The sequence below is a fragment of the Drosophila montana genome, unplaced genomic scaffold (genome assembly GCF_035044405.1).
Source record: "Drosophila montana isolate Dmon_TW-CO22-7 unplaced genomic scaffold, ASM3504440v1 contig_3217_1, whole genome shotgun sequence".
Lineage (NCBI taxonomy): Eukaryota > Metazoa > Arthropoda > Insecta > Diptera > Drosophilidae > Drosophila > Drosophila montana.
The window spans coordinates 57,904-76,354 of NW_026998097.1; the positions used below are offsets into that span (position 1 = coordinate 57,904).

The 18,451-nt window shown below is 44.4% G+C and overlaps 3 protein-coding genes across 4 annotated transcripts in view; 1 reads left to right on the forward strand and 2 right to left on the reverse strand.

Annotated features, from left to right (window-relative positions):
* Positions 1 to 315: 315 nt before the first annotated feature.
* Positions 316 to 5,460, reverse strand: LOC135433147 (anoctamin-4). 2 transcript variants are annotated; one of them, XM_064689114.1, is made up of 14 exons: positions 5,382 to 5,460; positions 5,052 to 5,290; positions 4,803 to 4,975; positions 3,780 to 4,745; positions 3,573 to 3,718; positions 2,666 to 3,246; positions 2,376 to 2,593; positions 2,146 to 2,310; positions 1,836 to 2,093; positions 1,686 to 1,781; positions 1,517 to 1,616; positions 1,053 to 1,449; positions 901 to 991; positions 316 to 828 (listed from the first exon to the last, which is right to left on the reverse strand). In XM_064689114.1, the coding sequence occupies exons 2-14, from the start codon at positions 5,236 to 5,238 to the stop codon at positions 502 to 504; spliced, it is 3,705 nt and encodes a 1,234-aa protein (XP_064545184.1). In that variant the 5' UTR covers positions 5,239 to 5,290; positions 5,382 to 5,460; the 3' UTR covers positions 316 to 501. The 2 variants fall into 2 exon arrangements, with proteins under 2 accessions (XP_064545184.1, XP_064545183.1); XM_064689113.1 differs by having other exon boundaries at positions 4,803 to 4,987; positions 5,382 to 5,459.
* A 4,742-nt stretch (positions 5,461 to 10,202) lies between these two features.
* Positions 10,203 to 18,451, forward strand: part of LOC135433370 (peritrophin-44) — a 40,960-nt gene continuing 32,711 nt past the window's right edge. The window contains exon 1 of the mRNA XM_064689393.1: positions 10,203 to 10,239. The gene's annotated coding sequence lies outside the window, so the exon portion shown is untranslated. The remainder of the gene's footprint in view (positions 10,240 to 18,451) is intronic.
* Positions 10,609 to 18,233, reverse strand: LOC135433323 (uncharacterized). Its single transcript, XM_064689340.1, has 12 exons — positions 18,186 to 18,233; positions 17,836 to 18,101; positions 16,869 to 17,769; positions 15,877 to 16,799; positions 15,637 to 15,801; positions 15,386 to 15,565; positions 15,163 to 15,324; positions 14,913 to 15,101; positions 14,672 to 14,842; positions 14,421 to 14,609; positions 13,613 to 14,362; positions 10,609 to 13,128 (listed from the first exon to the last, which is right to left on the reverse strand). Exons 1-12 carry the CDS (start codon positions 18,190 to 18,192, stop codon positions 10,648 to 10,650), a joined length of 6,384 nt encoding a protein of 2,127 aa, XP_064545410.1. The 5' UTR covers positions 18,193 to 18,233; the 3' UTR covers positions 10,609 to 10,647.

Genomic DNA, 18,451 nt, shown 5'->3' on the forward strand with positions numbered 1-18,451 from the left:
AATATCGTAGGTATAGTTGTCATACGATCACAAAGTGATAGAATTATATTAGATTTGTGCAATGTCCGCCTGTCCGTCTTGCTTTCCGTCTGCCTACTGGGGGCGTTGAAAATCTCAATAATCTACATATACCTTTCTTCTACTGTAATACTTAAGTCTGCGCTCACACATACATATTGATAAAGCTATTATTGAACTACACGACTCTTCTTCTAAATTGAATTGAATCATGGAATTTGAACAGTATTAAAAGCATAAATGGCTGCTTGCAGGAACATTTCTAATGAAATATTCATAAGATCAATATGACTACTATTTATTTATATATAATACATTCAAAACGAAAGTTATTTACACAAAACACAAATGATGAAAAAATGAGTATGAAATAACACGACATAAGGCATTGGTATTACAGAGCTGAGATCGAGATTATGGCATATGCTGCCGGTCTCATCCTTTAGCTTGACTTGGGGTTTCGCACTCGGCCTCCTCCTCGTGTCAGGATACCTCCCATACGGTGGACTCCACCGAACGACGCGGACGTGCAGCGACCTCCACATGGGCGTCCAGGCCATCGCTTAAGCGACTGAAACGGCGTGCCCAGCTGCCGCGCGCGTTCATTTGGCCACCAGCTATGGAGCTGCGGCTGGTAGCGTCTCGGAACAGGCTCATTATGTCTTGATTGTCTCCCTGCGCTCGCTTGATGCCGTGCTGGTATTTGGCCTCCTTGGCAAGCAACTGCTCGCGCTGCATTTGTGTCTTCACCTCCGACGGTACATCGGGTATGATGAACTGCATGATGCCGGTTAGGACAAAAACCACATGCTATTACGAACGATATAAATCGATGTTCATATATTGGACATTAGGTTTAATTTAGTTAATGCACGCGTTTACCTCAAACACCACGACGAACGCCAAGCGTGCGGCAAATACATGCCAATAATGCGGACTAAGCCCATACGGCTCATAGTCCTTGGGGCCATTGCTATCAGAGGACGACAATCTTAAAATGTGACTCGAAATTGATTGGTTATGGTTTGGCTTACCGATAGCCTCGATATTTGCAGGTGTCGGGATCTTTTTCGCTGCTTGTGGCGCCCCATTCCTCCTTGTAGTCAGATGTATTGAATATGGACAGGGAGTGCTCTATATAGCCAGCCAAAGTGTGGGACTCCGAGTAGACGAACTTATAAACGACGCGCGGAATAAAATCGCTTGTGTAGGCGATCACAAAAGCATTGGACACGACGGCCGTATAGGTAATAATGCGCAATATGCCATACCACGCACCAATATCCTCTACACGCTCCGCCAAGGGGCGCCTGGCCTGTGTGACCATCTTGTAGGCATCCAAACGAATTTCGGCAACATTGTTGAGCAACGCAAAAAGCGGAGCCAGCGGGAATGCGGCCACAAACAATGTGACAAATCCATACTGGAGTACTGAATATATAAGAATATATATGTTAAATTATTTCTGGACAGTCAACAAATTATACTGGACGCTCACTCATTTCTAGGTACTCGTCAAAGAGTGCCAAGCGACCCGGATCCTGCATATGATAGTCCTGTTCCCAAGCCATGTGCAAATGCGACTCGTCTTTTGTGGCCTTAAATCAAGACATTGTTAGGATTCCCTCCATACTCACAAATATCTTCATTTATATCCTATTGCATACCTGTTTGTGCTTTCGCTGGCGCCACCAGTTCCAGAACTTGGGAAACAGATACTCCATAAAGTTATTCCAGCACTGTTTGCCCACCATAATGATAGCCTATAGGATATTAAACATATAATCCGCACTCAAAATCTTTAACTTATTGCCTACCAATTGTATGCATAGCTCGGAGAGGCAACCCGCCGGATCGCATATATCATTTTTGAGGCGAAAGAACTCACTGCGTCGCGCCTGATCATCGCCGGGATAGTCAAAGAAGCGACCCTTGAAGAAGGCTATGTAGATGAGCGACGAGTAAAAGTTCATAAACTCAAAGAAGAATATCTTGAACGTATACGAATCCTCGTATTCGGTATGAGTGCGTGGATTCTCCAGATTTGTTAACTTAATTGCCATACGATGATAGATCTGCAAATGAATTGATTTAATAAGGTTCCCTAATCGCGTCAATTTTACTTACACGTGTTAATATCATGATGACCACCAAATTGATCAAAGCCGCTGTCACTGTGGTGAACAGTTTGGCATGCTCCTTCACAAAGAAGCCGCCACCGCCATAGATGACCGAGACCAATGATATGCGGTAGATGATGGTGCCCAGCACGGCAGAGAGCACAACGGCGATCTGTAGAGGATCAGATCGAATATTACTCGTATACTAAGATTATCCCTGCCAATATTAATTATTACCATGAAGAGCACCGCGCTTCCGGTTATGACAAATCGAATGGCACGACTCCATGTGGACATATAGGGTTCCTTTTCTCGTGTCACTGGATTCATTCGAAATGTGGTCGCATTCGTCTCAAACTCAGGCCGATTCTCCTCATCCATTTCCACATTATGAAGGTCCCATTCCCACACTAACACCGATTGCTTGCGTTTCCAAAGCTCCAGGAAGGTGGTAGCTAAAATTAACGTGATACTTAGGATCTGGAATTTATGTACATATGTGTGTGTGTGTGTGTGTGTGTAATTACCCCAAAAGGACATGAAGATTGCGAAAAATACCGTAGATGGATTGTCAAAGAGGTATGTCAGTCGTGAGAACAGGCATGATTCGGATAGTCTTTGGTAGCTGCAGGCCTTATCACAGAGCGGGCATAGGGTTATGTTGCCGGTGCCGTACTCATTGCAGATCTCCTTGCTGGGCGTATTATCCTCCGACTCCAGTGTGGCCAGTCCATATATAAAGCAAAGAGTGCCCACAACGGCCGGATAGACCAGCATTTCGGTATAGAAGCCCAACCAACTGAAATAGAGTGCGATTTTGTCCCCGAAGTACTTGCGCACCAGGCACAGCGGTTGCTTCTTGTACCACTGCGAAGGATGCGCCCAGGTCTGATACAGTACACGGCGATCCAACGAAATGCCACTCGAATGCGGTCGATCGTAGCGACCCTCGTGCAATGGAAAACAGCCCAGATAGGTGCCATCATTGAGCAGTCGTCGTATGCCACTCCGATCGGTCTCGTCGTAGGGTGTGCGTATTAGCACTTGCATCACCATAAGCGAGCGCTGGGCACTCGTGTACGCCGTGGCACGATCCTTAACAATGAACCTTTATAAAGATGATAACATATTTATAAATCGAACGAGAATAGATTTTTGTACCCTGAACCCATTGAATATCTACGACCCCATAAAGTATATATGTATAGCCATGTCCGTCAGTCTCTCCATCTGTCTGTCTGTCTCGATCATTGGAATATAGACCCTCGTATAGTATACACAGATTCAGAATATTTTACTCGGTGGAAAACTTTCCTCTTTTTCCCACAAAAATGTAGTCAGTATTGGGCTTTAGCTTAAATTTCATAAAAATCAAACCAAAGTGTGGGTCAAAGGTCGGCGCTGGGTTCAGGTTATCTCCTAGTGAAAACTTACTGCTCCTCTGGATTGCCATTAGACGTTGCTGCTTTAAAAGTTGTCTCGCCCTCCAGCAGGCTGTGATCAAGCTGTATCTTTTTGGTTAAGCGTTGCCACACATCTTTCCAGTACTGCACATTCCGCATGACTACGTTCTCCTCATCCTACAGCATTTGTGATATATTTATGGGAATAAACACGCAGTTAAATCAACTATTATCTTACCCAAGATGGCTTAACGGAAATGGTTATGAATCGTTTAATGGGTAGCTTTAGATTCATGACCTCGGCCAGACGAGTTTCCAGACGCCAAGGCAGATGAATCTTGAGGAAAAATGTTTTTTCATTGAACGATTGTGACTTGTCCTCCAGCTCCACTTCGAGGCCCTCTTTAACAAGATTTTCAATAAAACTGCGCCTGATATCGCGCCGTCGTGCTTCCGCTTCCGTCATAACGCCCAGATCCTCCTCTTCCCAGGCCAGCACCATGTCCACCTTGCGTCGCCCGTCGCGAAACATCAGGGACTCCGGATCGAGTCCCTCCCGATCCTGCTTGCTTATGCGGCGCTCCTCACTGCCATCGCCCGCCAAACTGTTGCTCTTGCTGGCCTTGCGACTGCTCCGATAGCTGCCGGTAATGCTGCTCTCCCCGGTAGATGTCTTGCGTTCTGTGGGTAACAATTGCCTGTAGCTAAACTGATCGGTCAGCACATTCGAGTGCGAGGACTCGACTATTTCATAGGGCTGTTGGACAGACTCCTCGGCCTGACTGGACTTGCGTCCGCCCAGTGTTGGGCTCAGGTTTAAGCCCAGCGTACGCCGCATTGCGGTACCAGGTATATCCTCATCATGGCTGCCCACAACACGCGGCCCAAAAGCTTGCGTGGGACTCGGCTCTGCTGAATCTGTCTCCAGATGCGTAGGCAGCGGCATGGCTATGGAGTTAACTTTCTGATAATATGAGCCGTTGCTACCGCGCACCATCGAGGAGTTTAGCCATTTCTCCGTGTACGCTGCCGAGCTGGAGTTCTGCTCCAAAGTGGGTTTGGGCGTAAGGGGATTACCCGCTGGCATTGGACTATGGCTGGCCGCTTGTCGCTCTGCCTCCAGAAAGCTGTAAATATTATCAGTGGCAGTGGTGCTGGCTTCCACTGGTGGCGATTGCAAATCCAATTCAATCAAAGGGCTCTCCTGTTGTTGGAACACTTATATAAGTATTGCCAATTGGCAGGCAAACGGATGACTTACAGCATAACCAACCAAACGGCCGGCCACTATTCCGCTGTCCTGGCTAAGTCTTCTGGGGCGTATCTTGGTCTGCTTGCTGCGTATCATGCGTTCACTTTTGGCCGGACTCGAGACGACTTGTCGCCGGGAAGGGCTTAAAGAAGAGCTGTGATGCGAATTGCGTAGAGTGGGCACTGAAAGGAATCCTTTTGAATGGCAAAAAGTAGAAGGCTTTGCTTAGATTTAAGATTTGATTCACAATTAACTCACTTGGAAATTGAAACACCGACTGCTCAGCTGCTATCTCGCTCTCGCGCGCTGCACTGCCAATCAGATCCTCACGCGAATTGGCCTCCGTTATGGGCGCGGGGCTCTCATCGTCAACACTGTCGATTCGTATTTGAAATATATTCGATGTGCGGCCCGGATTGCCCCTCAGCTCGCCATGACTGCTCATGTTTTCGTAATGTTGTCGTATTTGCGACACGTTGTCGGGACGTCACAGAATTCTATAAAACGTAATTGTACAGTTTACATTAATCGTATAACAAAAACTTTTCCATTTTCTTTTTTGGATGACTTTTAAGTAATTTGACCTACAATGCCAGCGCACGAGGTCCTTTCCATGTGTCCCTATTCCCATTATTAATTATGCATTTCAATTTGTTAGTTCGATCAACGTCGAAAGGCATAAATAACACTCGACCGCAAACAAGCATCCAATATGCATATATATATGACAAATAGAAAGTAATAAATGGGAAATAATTTGTCCGAAATACATTTAAGCGCTTCCCACTATTCGACACTTCGAAGGGTTGCAGGGTTGCCACCTGACAAAAGTATTTCGTTAACTCGACTCACGGTTTGAATCATTGCCATTTGATAGGTTCGTGAACCTTGCCTTCTACATTTATTATTGATTCGTAAAAATGTTTTTATTTCATAATAGAAAACTTCCAAATTCTGGAGTTCTTAGAAGAAGTTGTTGTTTAAGTGACCCAGTTCAAAATCAAGTATCCGCTTTCGAATCCCAGACTAGTACAGGATCTAGATAGATGTGACCTTATTCTATACTTAAAATGATAATAATAATATTTATTGTATGAATATATGACAAAGTCAAAGACAAAGCCTCCTGATATAACTATTTCGTTGATTAAGTTCACGGCTCGAACCATTGTCTTAAGATGAGGTGCGTGAACCTTCGTTTCTGTACCTATAAAGTAAAGTATTGATACTTAAAATTATTTGTAATTTTTATTAAACACTTCAAAATTAGGCATTTCTTAGTCGATTAATTGCTTAAGTTTTTTGGGCACATGCAAATCAAGTATCAGCTTTCGAATTTCAGTCTAGTATATGGATGTAGTGTATCTTTTTGCTTCTCAAAAAACAAGGTTGAAAGTCTGTAACCATATTCTATACTTAAAATTATAACGATATTGTATATATTAATGACATATATATACCACTGCAAATATTTGTTGATTCGGCTTGTGAACCTTGCCTTCTGAATATATATGTAAGGCTAAATATTGATTTAAAAAAAAGTAATTTTTTTTTTTAAATTGTGCAGTCTATAGTAGATGGGTGTCTAAGTGATCCAGTTATTAACTTGAAATAAAGTATCCGCCTTCGAATCCCAGACTATTGTTGACTTATTTAAAAAAGTCAAGTTTATGTTCTTTAACCATATTCTAAACCAATAACAATATATATTGTACACATATATGTATGTAGGTGAGGTTATGAATCTTTAAATTTGTATGTTAAGCAATTGAGCAATTAACTGTTTACCGTATTCCTACTGCGATATTATTTTGTTTTTCTATTTTGGTAATAGCTAACAGATATACATACATATGCACATACATCGTAGTCCCCATGGGCCACTTATATTTGACATTACAATCCCCTGAATAAGCACAAATATGAATGTGTTTGTTTGGTTATGTGTGTTTGAATACGTTTAAAGTGTACGGGGCTACGTACTTTCAAAAGAGACAGCTGTCAGAGCTAATTTAAATTGACAAGAAGTTTAATTTGACAGGTTTTATCAAAAGGCGTTCTGTTATGTCCCATGCCAAATTGTGTCAATGCCAAGTGGAATAGTTAGGTAGGTGAGGCAAACAACGAATCGACATAGAAAACCTGTTCTGTTCAGAAACTGAATTAAAACTATATAAATGAGACAGAAATCTCTCTCAATTGAACCCCCTAATGAACCCAAATAAAACTCAGTAATTCGGTTCGCGTTTCAAATCAACTTCCTGCGTTTCATGAAACACAGCCTTGAAGCAAGATTTCGGTTCGAATCTTATTTTTAATATATATAAAATTGCCCGTTGTACTGAAAATATTGAAAGCTTTAAACGGGCTAAATTTGATTTCTACCCAAAGTTTCCTTCTACCAAATAAGATTAGTTAATGGCAATAATTGAGGCCTAATTCATTTATACTTGTGTTGGAGTCTTCCTCAAATGTTCGTTTAACTTGTTTTTGAACCAAATCATATTTTGTGAAAACAACTGTTTTGGTTCAGACCGAAATATTAAATTGCCATTTACAGCCTTGCACTAAATTCTAGCCCAATTGATTGTTCATAAATTGGTCTAATTTCAATCATATACAAGGCCCATTGACAAAAAGTATGCATGAACTACTTACTATAAGCTTCATTGTACATAGTATAAAAAGGATAGATGTATTCATGTATGCGTGTATCTGGTGGCCATTGAAAGGCCTCGGCTTACGCATATGGGTAGGAGTCCAATTTCGGAGCGTAGTACTCGAGGACAAGGCTATAATGACCTTTTACCCGCATACAGTATGTAGGGAAATATGTGTGATAATGCACATTGGACACAGGTCCGTTCCGTCCAGTTGGGTCGATAAATGTTAAATAAATAAACTTGTTGCTGAATTAAGTGTCGACTAGTTGTTGATTGTCAATAGGTGAATGTCAAATATGTGTAATTTATTTATTTTCAATTAACTGAAGTTCTGGACACTACTTAGAAGAGTCTGGTTGCAAGACCTTAGATTCCAATTGACCAATGCTGGGCGTCACACAATAATTTTTTGATATTTATTTGACCTATTGCCTATTGTCTGACAAGGGACCTGACTTGGTATTCGACCCCATATAGCTTTGCTGAAAGTAGCACGAACCTGAATAGATGGAAACATAGATACATATCGTACCTGGCTGAGCGTCCTACGCTTACGACTTGCTAGATGCGTCAGTAGTTGTGGTTGGCTTGTCAGTTGTGCAGAGTCCCATGCCATTGAGGTAATCACAGCAATTGAAGGTTTATTGATTCGACTTTGTCATTTTTCAAGTTTTATATTGATAATCGATTATTGATTTCAACTTAAAGCTATTCAAATGCCACTTAATTAATCCCAATCGAAATAACCTAAGGCTCACTCAAATACTGTAACACTTGTATATACGTACATCCGATTTCGTGCGATCTCTTGTTAGCTTCTATATTTGATTTACTTTTAATTTAAATAAATTAAAATTTGTAATAATTTCCTATTGATTTAAAAGGCGTGCAATCGTTGTCTCTTGTAAATCGTTAACATTTTCCTGCACTCGCTCGCGTGTCCTGTATTAGTTATTAACACATTGCGTTCTGCATAATGGAACCGTCCGATTTCGACCGATTTGTTAAAGCGCTCGCACACGAATGACCAAGGACCTGCCATAGGCCACTGGACTAAGTAAGCTTGCAACTGTCGCCTGTCCCAACCACCACGGAGAGTATCTACCACAGGTAGATAATCAGGGCAATCTAGTTTCATGTGTTGCTCTCTCACCCACTCCCGAATAGAGCGTAAAACGTGGCTATTTCTGCGGTTGCTGGTTTAATGGTCAATTGACATAGCTGAATTGGAAATGCTAGCACACCAGACTCTAGTATATCCAAAAATTTCAAGTATTATTACGAATGAAACAAATGCTTAATTTGATTAGTTGCCACTGACCAAAGAGAATATTGTACTCACAGACATGTGTAAGGAAGGGCCCCTATAAATGTACCCCGACCTTTGGTTGTTTCTGAAGGGGTTTTCAGTGTTAAATCATGACCTCACTATTAATTGCCCTATCACAATTGTAACGTAACTTTAAAAATAGAATCCCCAATCAAAAAATTTATTATATGCTACTATTATTGTACGGCAATACATCTATTTTCAGCAACTATATGTACTTGCGTCAAACAATCGGCCAAGTGCGTCGTTTACCACCTTCAAGACAAGACAATGCGTGATATGTGATAGTTGTTATTGGGCATGTTTTGTCGTTCCTATTTGAATTTACAGCTCTAAGAATATTAAATTGCTTGTTTCTGGTAAACAAAAGGTTATTGTATCCACAACTGTGTGTCCCGACTGATAAACTGACTGCGTGTCTGACTGGTTGGTGATCAAAGCACAGGAACTGGGAATTTGTATTTTTTACTGTATGCACTACGTTATGCAAGCTCACGTTAAGTTGGTTTTTAATCAAGTAGATGTCCTTAAGAGTGCCTGATTAGGTGATGCCATGAGAATGATAAACACAAGCACCCATGCCGGGCCAAGCTATCGATAATTTACAACAAACCTGATCTGCGCGTGCCATAATATGATCGTATAACATTTTTATCCAGTTATTGATGCTTCGCATAAATATGCATTTAGTTGATTTAATTTCAAAATGCATACGTATTTATGCTCAAAAATTACATGCATACTTTGACACACATATGTTTTAATACACATAAAATCTAAACATAAACCGCTCTCTCACGCGAGTACCTATTTTTATTTTACTACATATTTAATGGGTAAAAGCATAAGACTAGCATTCTTAAAAATAAATCTATAAAAACAAATTAGTTCTCTCTGCGGGGTTAAAACTCGTGCGCATTAACCGACGGAACAACCTCTCCATAATAACATTTGGCATGTGTGCACACAGATAATGGCTGCGTGTCCGTCTAACCCCCATGTTGAATTAATATGTAAAATGTTATTTGAAGCATGTTAAACCGATTGCTGGGTGCATATGATAGAGTCATGTGCATAGGTATGCATGTAAGCATGCATGTATAAAGAGAAACGTATTTTTAAATATTACCCTACTATGCGATTCTCATGAATTCAAGTAGGGCTCTTAGATAGATAGGCGTTGAATAAAACTTTATATATATATAAGACTGTTCGTATGATAATAGTATTTTTTTGGATGTAGGCTTGAATGCACGATTTATGTATGCATGTGCGTACGTATGTATGCATTGCTCTGTCTCTCTCTCTCTTTGTCTCTCTCTCTCTCTCTCTCTTGCGCTTACCTAACCCCGCTTGCTTCTTCTTTTCTTGTTCTTTCAGTGATATATGTAAATTAAGAGATATTAAAGGATATAACAATAACAATAATTATGCGTCTATATGTGAATTTGGGGTAAGTTCATATGTTTTTACAATTTTTATACATAAATTTATATATTTTAAAATTGAGAAAAGAAGTTAAGACAATATTTTTCTTGACATAATTGTGTCTCCACACCTTAAATGAAGCTTTTAACTAATGAATATAAATAATTCGATTAGTTTATAATTGTTTTCAATTTATTTTATTACTTTTCTATTTTATATCTGTATACCTGCAGAATGGTTCAATTTTTTCTAAACAGCAAATATCGTTTCTCTTTCCATTGCACTTGTCAAAAAAAGCTGTTACAACCATAGATCATTTTATTTAACCCAACACCACTAATATAGACATAGATATATATAAATCCGAGTTCTAGTCGACATGTACTCGTAATCAGGATATTTAGTTGGTTTGATAAGAGACTTAGCCCAGTGGTCACTCTTCGGTCTTTGATTTTCCCAACTCGTTAGAATTGTTGCTGCACTGCTGAAGAATATCCAATTCGCAAGTGCTTGTAGCCTTGCTGAATAATTGGCCCGCCTCGCACTCGGCCGCGATCTTCTGGCCATGCAGGCACACAAAGTAGCCGCGACAATTCTGTGTGTCCCGAGCTAGCTGGCCATGTCGGCCATTGCAGACGCCCACACGCTCGCCATTTTCCATGAGGCAGGTGCCGTCATTCTGCCGGCAGATGCCCAGCAGGCTGTCATAGCTTTCGCCATTGCGGCAGCGCTGCGATACGGGCTCATCCTCGTCGCAGCTGATGTAGCGCCGACAGTCGCCTGGCTCAGCTATGGAGGCACCCTCGCCGATCACCTCACAGAGACTGGCGAAGTCGGTGGGCGCATCGCTGCATTTCTCTGCCGGCTGTGGATCAGCTGATTCAGATTCCATGACCTCCGTCAGCTCCGTTTTCGCCTGTAAATCCAGCTCCTCGTCAGTGGCCAGGTCGAAGGACTGGCACTGCTGCAGTGTGGCGTTGAAGAAGTAGCCCGCGTAGCAGCGCTCGCAGCGCAGTTTGTTTGCGACGCAAATGTAAAAGTTGTTGCAATTAGCTAAATCCGGCAGTAGGTGTCCATGTTTGCCCTCGCACAGTACTGGATTCGGTGGCTCATGATCGCTGCTCAAAATTGCATTGGTCACATTCTGATTACCCTCATTGAGTACATACGGACAGGAGCCGTCGTCTGGCGTGCACAGCAGCTGCTCCGCATCGAAGTAGGCGCCAGCGCCGCAGCGTTGGATAAGGGGCACACCCCCCGCACAAATATAGTACCTGGCACAGTTCCTATAATCGGCCACGTAGCTGCCATCCTGCAGAATGTCACAGCTGATGAGGGCACTACTGTTTCCACTTTCGCCCAGCTTACCACGCTGACAGATCTGCAGAGCGCCGGCATCCGACTCGGAACTCGGCTCAGGCTGGCAGCGTCCCAGAGTTGCATTGAAGCGCATTTTAGACTCACACTCAGCAAGAATGGCGAGTCCATGCACACAGGCGTAGTACTGGTTGCAGTAAACCTGGTGAGGCAGCCGCGTGCCATGAACCATTTTCTTGCACAGATCCAGCGTCGCCAGCGAGTCTGGTAGAGATTTCTGTAGACACTGGCCCTGATCCAAGCGGCACTGCGCCAGCTGCTTGTTAAAGTACTCACCCGCCGGACAGTACAACAACTGGACGGCATTCTGACCGGAGCTGGAGTTGGCATTGGGCGTGTAGCTGGAGCAATTGTAATAGGCGCGACAGTTGTGGGCATGCGCTATCAGGCCTCCAGACGTATTGTTAACGCACAGCGATTCAATTTGCTGACAGCTGCCATCGTTGGGTCGACAGTAGCCCAGGCTGGCATCGAAAAAGCTGCCGGAGGCGCAGCTTTGCAGCAAAGCGGGCTGCTCCTGCAGGCACAGATAGAAACGCGTGCAGTCTTCCGCATGCGCAACGCTCTGGCCATCGGGCTGGCCCACGCAGCTGCTGCTGCTGCTCGTGGTCTGAGCTTGGCACTTGGCCAATGGCTGGCATTTGTTTAGCTGCCGAGCGAAGCTCTGGCCACGCAAACAGCTGCCCAGATGCCACTCGTCCGCATCGCAGTAGTAAAAGAACTGGGTGCAGTTGACATCGGGCAGTGGCAAAGCACGCAGCTCGCCCTGCTGGCAGGATCGGCGCAAGCCGCTGCCCTGGCAGTTACCGTCGTTGGCCACACAGCCGAGCAAGGGCTCGAACTGATCCGATTGGCCACACGACTTGCCAATCCATTGCCCGTTGACGCACTGTTCGTACGAGCGGCAGCTGGTGGCCAAAGCGCGTTTTTGCCCATGCACGCAGGCTGCAGTTGACTCAACTTGACTCACGTTCAGGTGGCACTGATTGGCATCGTTTGGCAGGCAGTAGTTGGCCAGCCGGCTGAAGTACATGCCAAGCGGACACTGCTGAATCCACCAGGCGTTCTCCATGCACATCAAAAACTTATCGCAGCCAATTGGATGCGGACGCACTGTCAGATGCTGGCACTCAAGCTTCTCTTTGCTCTCGCTACGATTGAACCAGCCGCAAAAATCATCGCCCTCAAAATCCGGCATGGGCAGACAGGTGTTCAAATGCGATGCATAGTAGTGGCGCCTGGGGCAGCTGCGCAGCCGCCATTTGCCTGCCGCACAGCGAAAGTATTGCAGACAGTTGCCCTTGCCATCTGTGGTCGGTATTGTGTCGGATTCGGTGGTCGGGCCGCAAGGCGGCAAGCCCGGCACTCGCGCATAGCTGCAGACCATGTCATCACGCGGCTCCAAGCAAAGCTGTTGCTCCGGATTGTAGTAACGCTGCTCGGAACAAGTGCGTCTGCGCCAATTGCCATCCAGGCAAATCTCGTATTGGGAACAGTTCGCTGGCACGGAACGCTTCATATTCACCTCGCAGATGAACTGCAATGAAATGGTTGACATATATTCAGATATACGATTCACATAATTGAATTGAAGTTATTAAATCCAGGGTACGAAAACCCAAGAAGCGGACAAAAAATGAGTAACTAAAGTTAAGGTCAAAAGTCCGTTGATATTTGAAAGTGTGGAACTAAGGCTAATTACTTTCTTTTACCCCTTGATGGACAATTGATCTACAATTAGAAGCCAACTAAATAAAAGACCGAAATAAAAGTTCAGCTTGCGTAAATAAACATATATGTATATATATTTGGATAGGTATAAAATTTGGATCAAGCGGAATTTCTCATAATATATAGTAACTCATAAATAACAAACGTAATTATATAAGTGTGTGTGTGTAATTTAAGACATCGTCTAAGCTCTATATGGGTTCAAGTCATTGGTGTAGGGTCGCATTGTGTATGTAGTAAGCTTATGCAAGCTTCTGGAAGAATTTTTTAAGGAATGATAGTGATCTTACTTTTTCCTCCGGCTCCACAGATCTCTTCTGTATGCCATGTTCCTTGATCAGGCACATGTTCAAGTTGCGATCAAAGAGTTTGCCGCCTGTGCATGTGTGATACGTTACAATTTCCGCCTTTCCATCGCACGAGCAAAATCCTTCGGACGTATTCTTCGCTGCAAATGCCTCGAAACGTGCACGATTCAAGCAATCACGAGGATCACAGGCAGCAACAGCCGCCGTCACTTCATCCACGCAGACGCCCAGGCCCAGGTCAAAGACGTGTCCAGCGGTGCAATGATAATATGTGGGCACAACATCACAGGAGCAGAAGCCCTTGGTTGTATTCCTTGCTGCGAACGTGTCAAATTTGGAACGAGTTCTGCATAGCGCCGGATCGCAAGCATCGACCACACAAACATTAAAGGTCTGATCAAAGATATGGAATTCACCACAGCTCTGATAGGTAGCAATTCCTTCGGTCTGGCATGTACAGAATCCATTCACCGAATCCCTGGCTGCAAAAGTGGTTAATTCAGCGCGGTTGTTGCACTGAGTGGCATCACAAGCCGTTTTCAGATTGGCTTTGGTATTTGTGTCCAGGCATAATTCCAATGTGGCATTGTATTCCTTGCCCAATGGACAGGACTCGAAGATAGCGATACCATCGATACACAGGCAAAAGCCTGAAGTAGTGGTTAGAGCTGCGAAGTTGGAGTTATCAGGCAGTTTTGCACATTTTCCAGTAGTACAAACGGAGCTAGGTGCCTGTCAAATACACTCGTTAAGAATCCACAATGATTACAACAACTGCAATCAAACCCACCTCAACTAATTCGCAGATTCCATCGGTGGCATTGTACACTTTTCCGTCGTTACAGTTCTTATAGATTGCTGTGCCGTTAATACATTCGCAAAAGCTTGTGTCATCCTCTTCGTTCGATGAGGGGAATGTGTCATATTCCGGAAGGCATGAACACTTTTCGGAGTCACAATATTGGCTTGACAAGCAATTCTGTTGAAGACAACCGACATATAATTAATTGTATTGGATTAGAGTAGAATTGAGTGACTTACTGATTCCAGGCATATTTCCAGTAGAGCATCAAACACCTTACCATCCGGACAAAGACTGTAATTCGGTATTCCTCCCTCACAGTAACAGAAGCCCAAAGTGCCATTGCTTGCTTCATATGGCTGATTTTCGGCAAGAGTATCACACTGTGTCGCATCACAGACATCTGGACCCTACATTTTAAAGAAATTGAAATTCATCATCAATATCAATGCAATATGAAAGGCTCAGTCACACGCTTACCGACTCCAAACAAATCTCTAGTTCCGTGTTGAATTCTTTGCCCGGAGGACAAAGGATATATTCAGCGCAGAAGTCCTCACAGATGCAGAAGCCTTCTATGGTATCCTTAGCTGGAAAAGCTTTATTCGGTATTATATTATCAGCACACATTGTTGAGTCGCACTCATTGCAGATGCATGAGGTATCCGCCTGCGGAACAGATAAAAAAAATAACTTTCGGAAAAAAGGGGCTGATAAGGAGAGTATTTACAGCCAAGCAAATGCCTAAAGAGTCATCGTATGTTTTTCCAGGCGGGCATTCTCTATACGTGGGCACCTCTGAGATGCAGTAACAGAAGCCAGTTTCCGAATTTAGAGCTGGGAATGTGACATCGTCTGCCTTATTAACACAATAGTTGCGACAACATCTGGGCTATAATTTTTGGAGTATTAGCATAGATCATATTTAAATTCATATTAAGAATTCAACCTACATCTGGCTGTGGGGCAAGCACGCACAGGAGTAGTGTGCCATCGAAGGAATATCCAATGGGACAGGGTACTGGTATGGGTTCGCTGACGCGGCATAGACAAAAACTATCCGGATCATCATAGTTTACCGAAACGGAGTATTCCTCTTTGCCCTGACACGCTAGAGGATCGCAAGGACCCGTCTGAAATGTTATTATATGATAGTAGAGTAAAAATTTCTATACTCTATGCACTCTTCAAATCGAATACTTACAAATGTGCATATTTCTAGCGTTTCATTGAATGTATAACCCGAAGGGCAGTTCTGCAAAAAGGCGCCATCGCTTTCGCAGAGACAGAATGTGCTGTTATCACAAGTGAGCGACGGGTAAGCCTGGTTCACTGTGGCTTTCTTGCATATCGATTGATCACAGGAGCTCTGCAATTCATAAAGAGTTTAGTTACCTTTTAGTTAACTTATCCATATCCAGTTTTAGTGTACTATTGCACTTACACTAGGCTGGGCCAGACAAATCAAAAGGGTTGTGTCAAATATTGCGTCCGGCGGGCAGGAACGAATCGTGGCGACATTGTCGAGACACAAGTAGAACTTTGTGTCATCGTTGGCGACAGGGAAGGCGGCGTTATCGTCAGCTGTGGCGCACAGATTAGCAGTGCAATTCACTTTGGCGGAGCATTTGCCAGTCGCTGAATCGAAACCCTCGCCCGCAGCGCAATCAACCACTTGCGGAACTCCGTCGGTGCATTGGAAGTATTTGGAGCAGATAGGATGTGCCACATTACCAGTTCCACAGCTGCAGGGATTTATGCACTGTCCAGTGACATCGATTCTGCAGGCACTGCCATCAAACCACTCGCCACTTGGGCAGGTGGAAGGCACAGCCAATCCATCGGAGCAGGTTAAGTAGGAGGTACAATCAGCAGGGTCGATCGTCTGGTAACCGTTCGGTCTGTTGCGACATATCCAGCAGGTGGCATCGGTGTCGGGTACACAGGCGCCCTCGCTATTGCTGAATATATTGCCCTGACCACAGGTGCCGTCGATCAGTTCACCATCATGGCAGAGTTGATACTTGTCGCAGTCCGTTGGATGTGCAACCATGCTACCCTCAGCCTGGCCATTGGGGCAAGTGCAGTCGCTGTCTGCTGCACGCTTGCTACGCGAATTCGTCTGCAACAGCTTGTTCTCGGGGCATAGATTGTTGTCATCCGTGCGACAGATGCCCACGGAGGCATCGAAGTAGAAGCCACCAATGCAGGATTCCTTCTTCCAGATGCCACTGATGCAGGCATAATAGCTCCAACAGTTATCGGCAGCAACAGCTGCTTTGATATCCTTGCACACACCGCCCACAACAATAGGAGTAACTCGACCTGGCACAGATGGAGTCACGATCACGGTGTTGTTGTCGTTACCTGAGCCGGAGCCAGAGCCAGAGCCCGAGCCAGAGCCAGAGTCGGAATCGGAATCGCTGCCAGTACTGCATTGGGGACACACGTTGTCCACATCTATTACGCAAGTGGAAAGGTCAGTGTCGAAATAGGATCCGCTTGGACAGGTCTTTGACTGCCAGTTGCCGTCTTCGCACACATAATACTGATTGCAATTCTGCGCATCGACAGCCACATCACCATCAACGCAGTCTGAAGCTGAGCTGTCGGGGCAGCAGTTATTGCTGTCTATCACGCATACTCTGATCTCAGGATCAAAGTAGTTGCCCCGATGGCAATCTCCGGGCACCAGTTCACCATTGAAGCATGTAAAATATAAACGGCAGTTATCCGGATCGGGAACTAGCTCTCCATGACTGGAGCCATCGGCGCAGTCACACTCTGTGGGTGGAGCCAGCGTGGTGGTGGTGGTGCCATTCTTGTCGGGGCATGTGCCGGGTACGCAGTGCGGACCCGATACATCGAAGTAGCTGCCAGTTGGACACTCTTGGGCGGTTGCCTTTTGCTGTAAGCACATGTAGAAGACAGAGCAGTTGTGCTCATCAGCCACCGCGGAGCCATCGGGTTTACCAATGCAGAAGTTCTCCCAGCATTGCGAGTTATCCTCATCAACGACGCAAGCTGCTAAGGTGGGGTCAAAGTAGGTGCCACTGGCGCAGGATTGTAACGTGGCCTCCTGATCCTGGCAGACGTAATATGTGGCGCAGGATGTGTTGCTAGGCAGAAACTGGCCATTTTCTTTGTCCGCGCATTGATTTTGCCAGCACTCGCCGTCTGTGTCTGGAACGCAAGCATTTGTCTGGATATCAAAGTAGCTGCCAGCATCACACGACTGGGCATACGCCAGCTGCTCATTACAGATATAGAAATCTTTGCAATAGTCAGTCTTCAACAAATAGGCGCCATTCACCTCGCTGGCACAAACGTTGCTGGACTAGAAAAATATGAATAAGATATAGGAGCAGTGAATCACCGGAATCAGTTCGAGGCGCAGACTTACATCCGCCAGGGGCGCGGCCAGGCTCAGTTTGCATAGACCACGTCCTGCTGTTGAGCATTTGCCAGTTTTCGGATTGTACTCCTTGCCGGTGGGGCAGTTAACGGAGCGCACAGTATTCTTGGTGGAGCAACGATAATAGCTGGAACAGCTGGTGGGATTCGGCCAATGTGGTGACAGGCCACGTAGCTTGCGGTAAACGCATTCAGGATCAGCAGCGCCGGCAAGGGATGCCACTGCGGTCAACGTAACCACAGCAAGCAGAGTAACTATTGGGAAAAGTTAGAGAAAGTTGAGCAAATAATTAATTTTTGTCAACACTCGACGAGAGTCAAAAGTGGTCCTTTGCTGACCTTTCATTTCTATGCACTAATATTCCACGTCTATTGCTATGATTGTACTCCGCCCAATTACCAAAATTTCAAACCCTTTATATACACATATTAAGAGATCGCAGTTAACATTGATTTCTGCTTATCAGCATCGATCGATCAGCGCGCGTACTTTATCAGTATTGTAGTTTCTGTTAAACATGCGTCCATGAAGTATTTTTTAATTGAGTTCAAGACTTTTGCATCAATTCCGGGAAGACAACAAATCTATATTGTCGTAGACTCTG

What these genes read in the sequence shown, in the direction of transcription:
- LOC135433147 (XM_064689113.1), bottom strand. Translation starts at nt 5,238, where the DNA reads ATGAGCAGTCATGGCGAGCTGAGGGGCAATCCGGGCCGCACATCGAAT. An exon ending in GTCGGTGTTTCAATTTCCAA is followed by an intron (nt 4,988 to 5,051) that starts GTGAGTTAATTG and finishes GCCATTCAAAAG; the next exon opens with GATTCCTTTCAGTGCCCACT. An exon ending in TTTCCGTTAAGCCATCTTGG is followed by an intron (nt 3,719 to 3,779) that starts GTAAGATAATAG and finishes CAAATGCTGTAG; the next exon opens with GATGAGGAGAACGTAGTCAT.
- LOC135433323 (XM_064689340.1), bottom strand. An exon ending in GGACAACGTGTGTCCCCAAT is followed by an intron (nt 16,800 to 16,868) that starts GCAGTACTGGCA and finishes GCTCCGGCTCAG; the next exon opens with GTAACGACAACAACACCGTG. An exon ending in TAGAGATTTGTTTGGAGTCG is followed by an intron (nt 14,843 to 14,912) that starts GTAAGCGTGTGA and finishes TTTAAAATGTAG; the next exon opens with GGTCCAGATGTCTGTGATGC.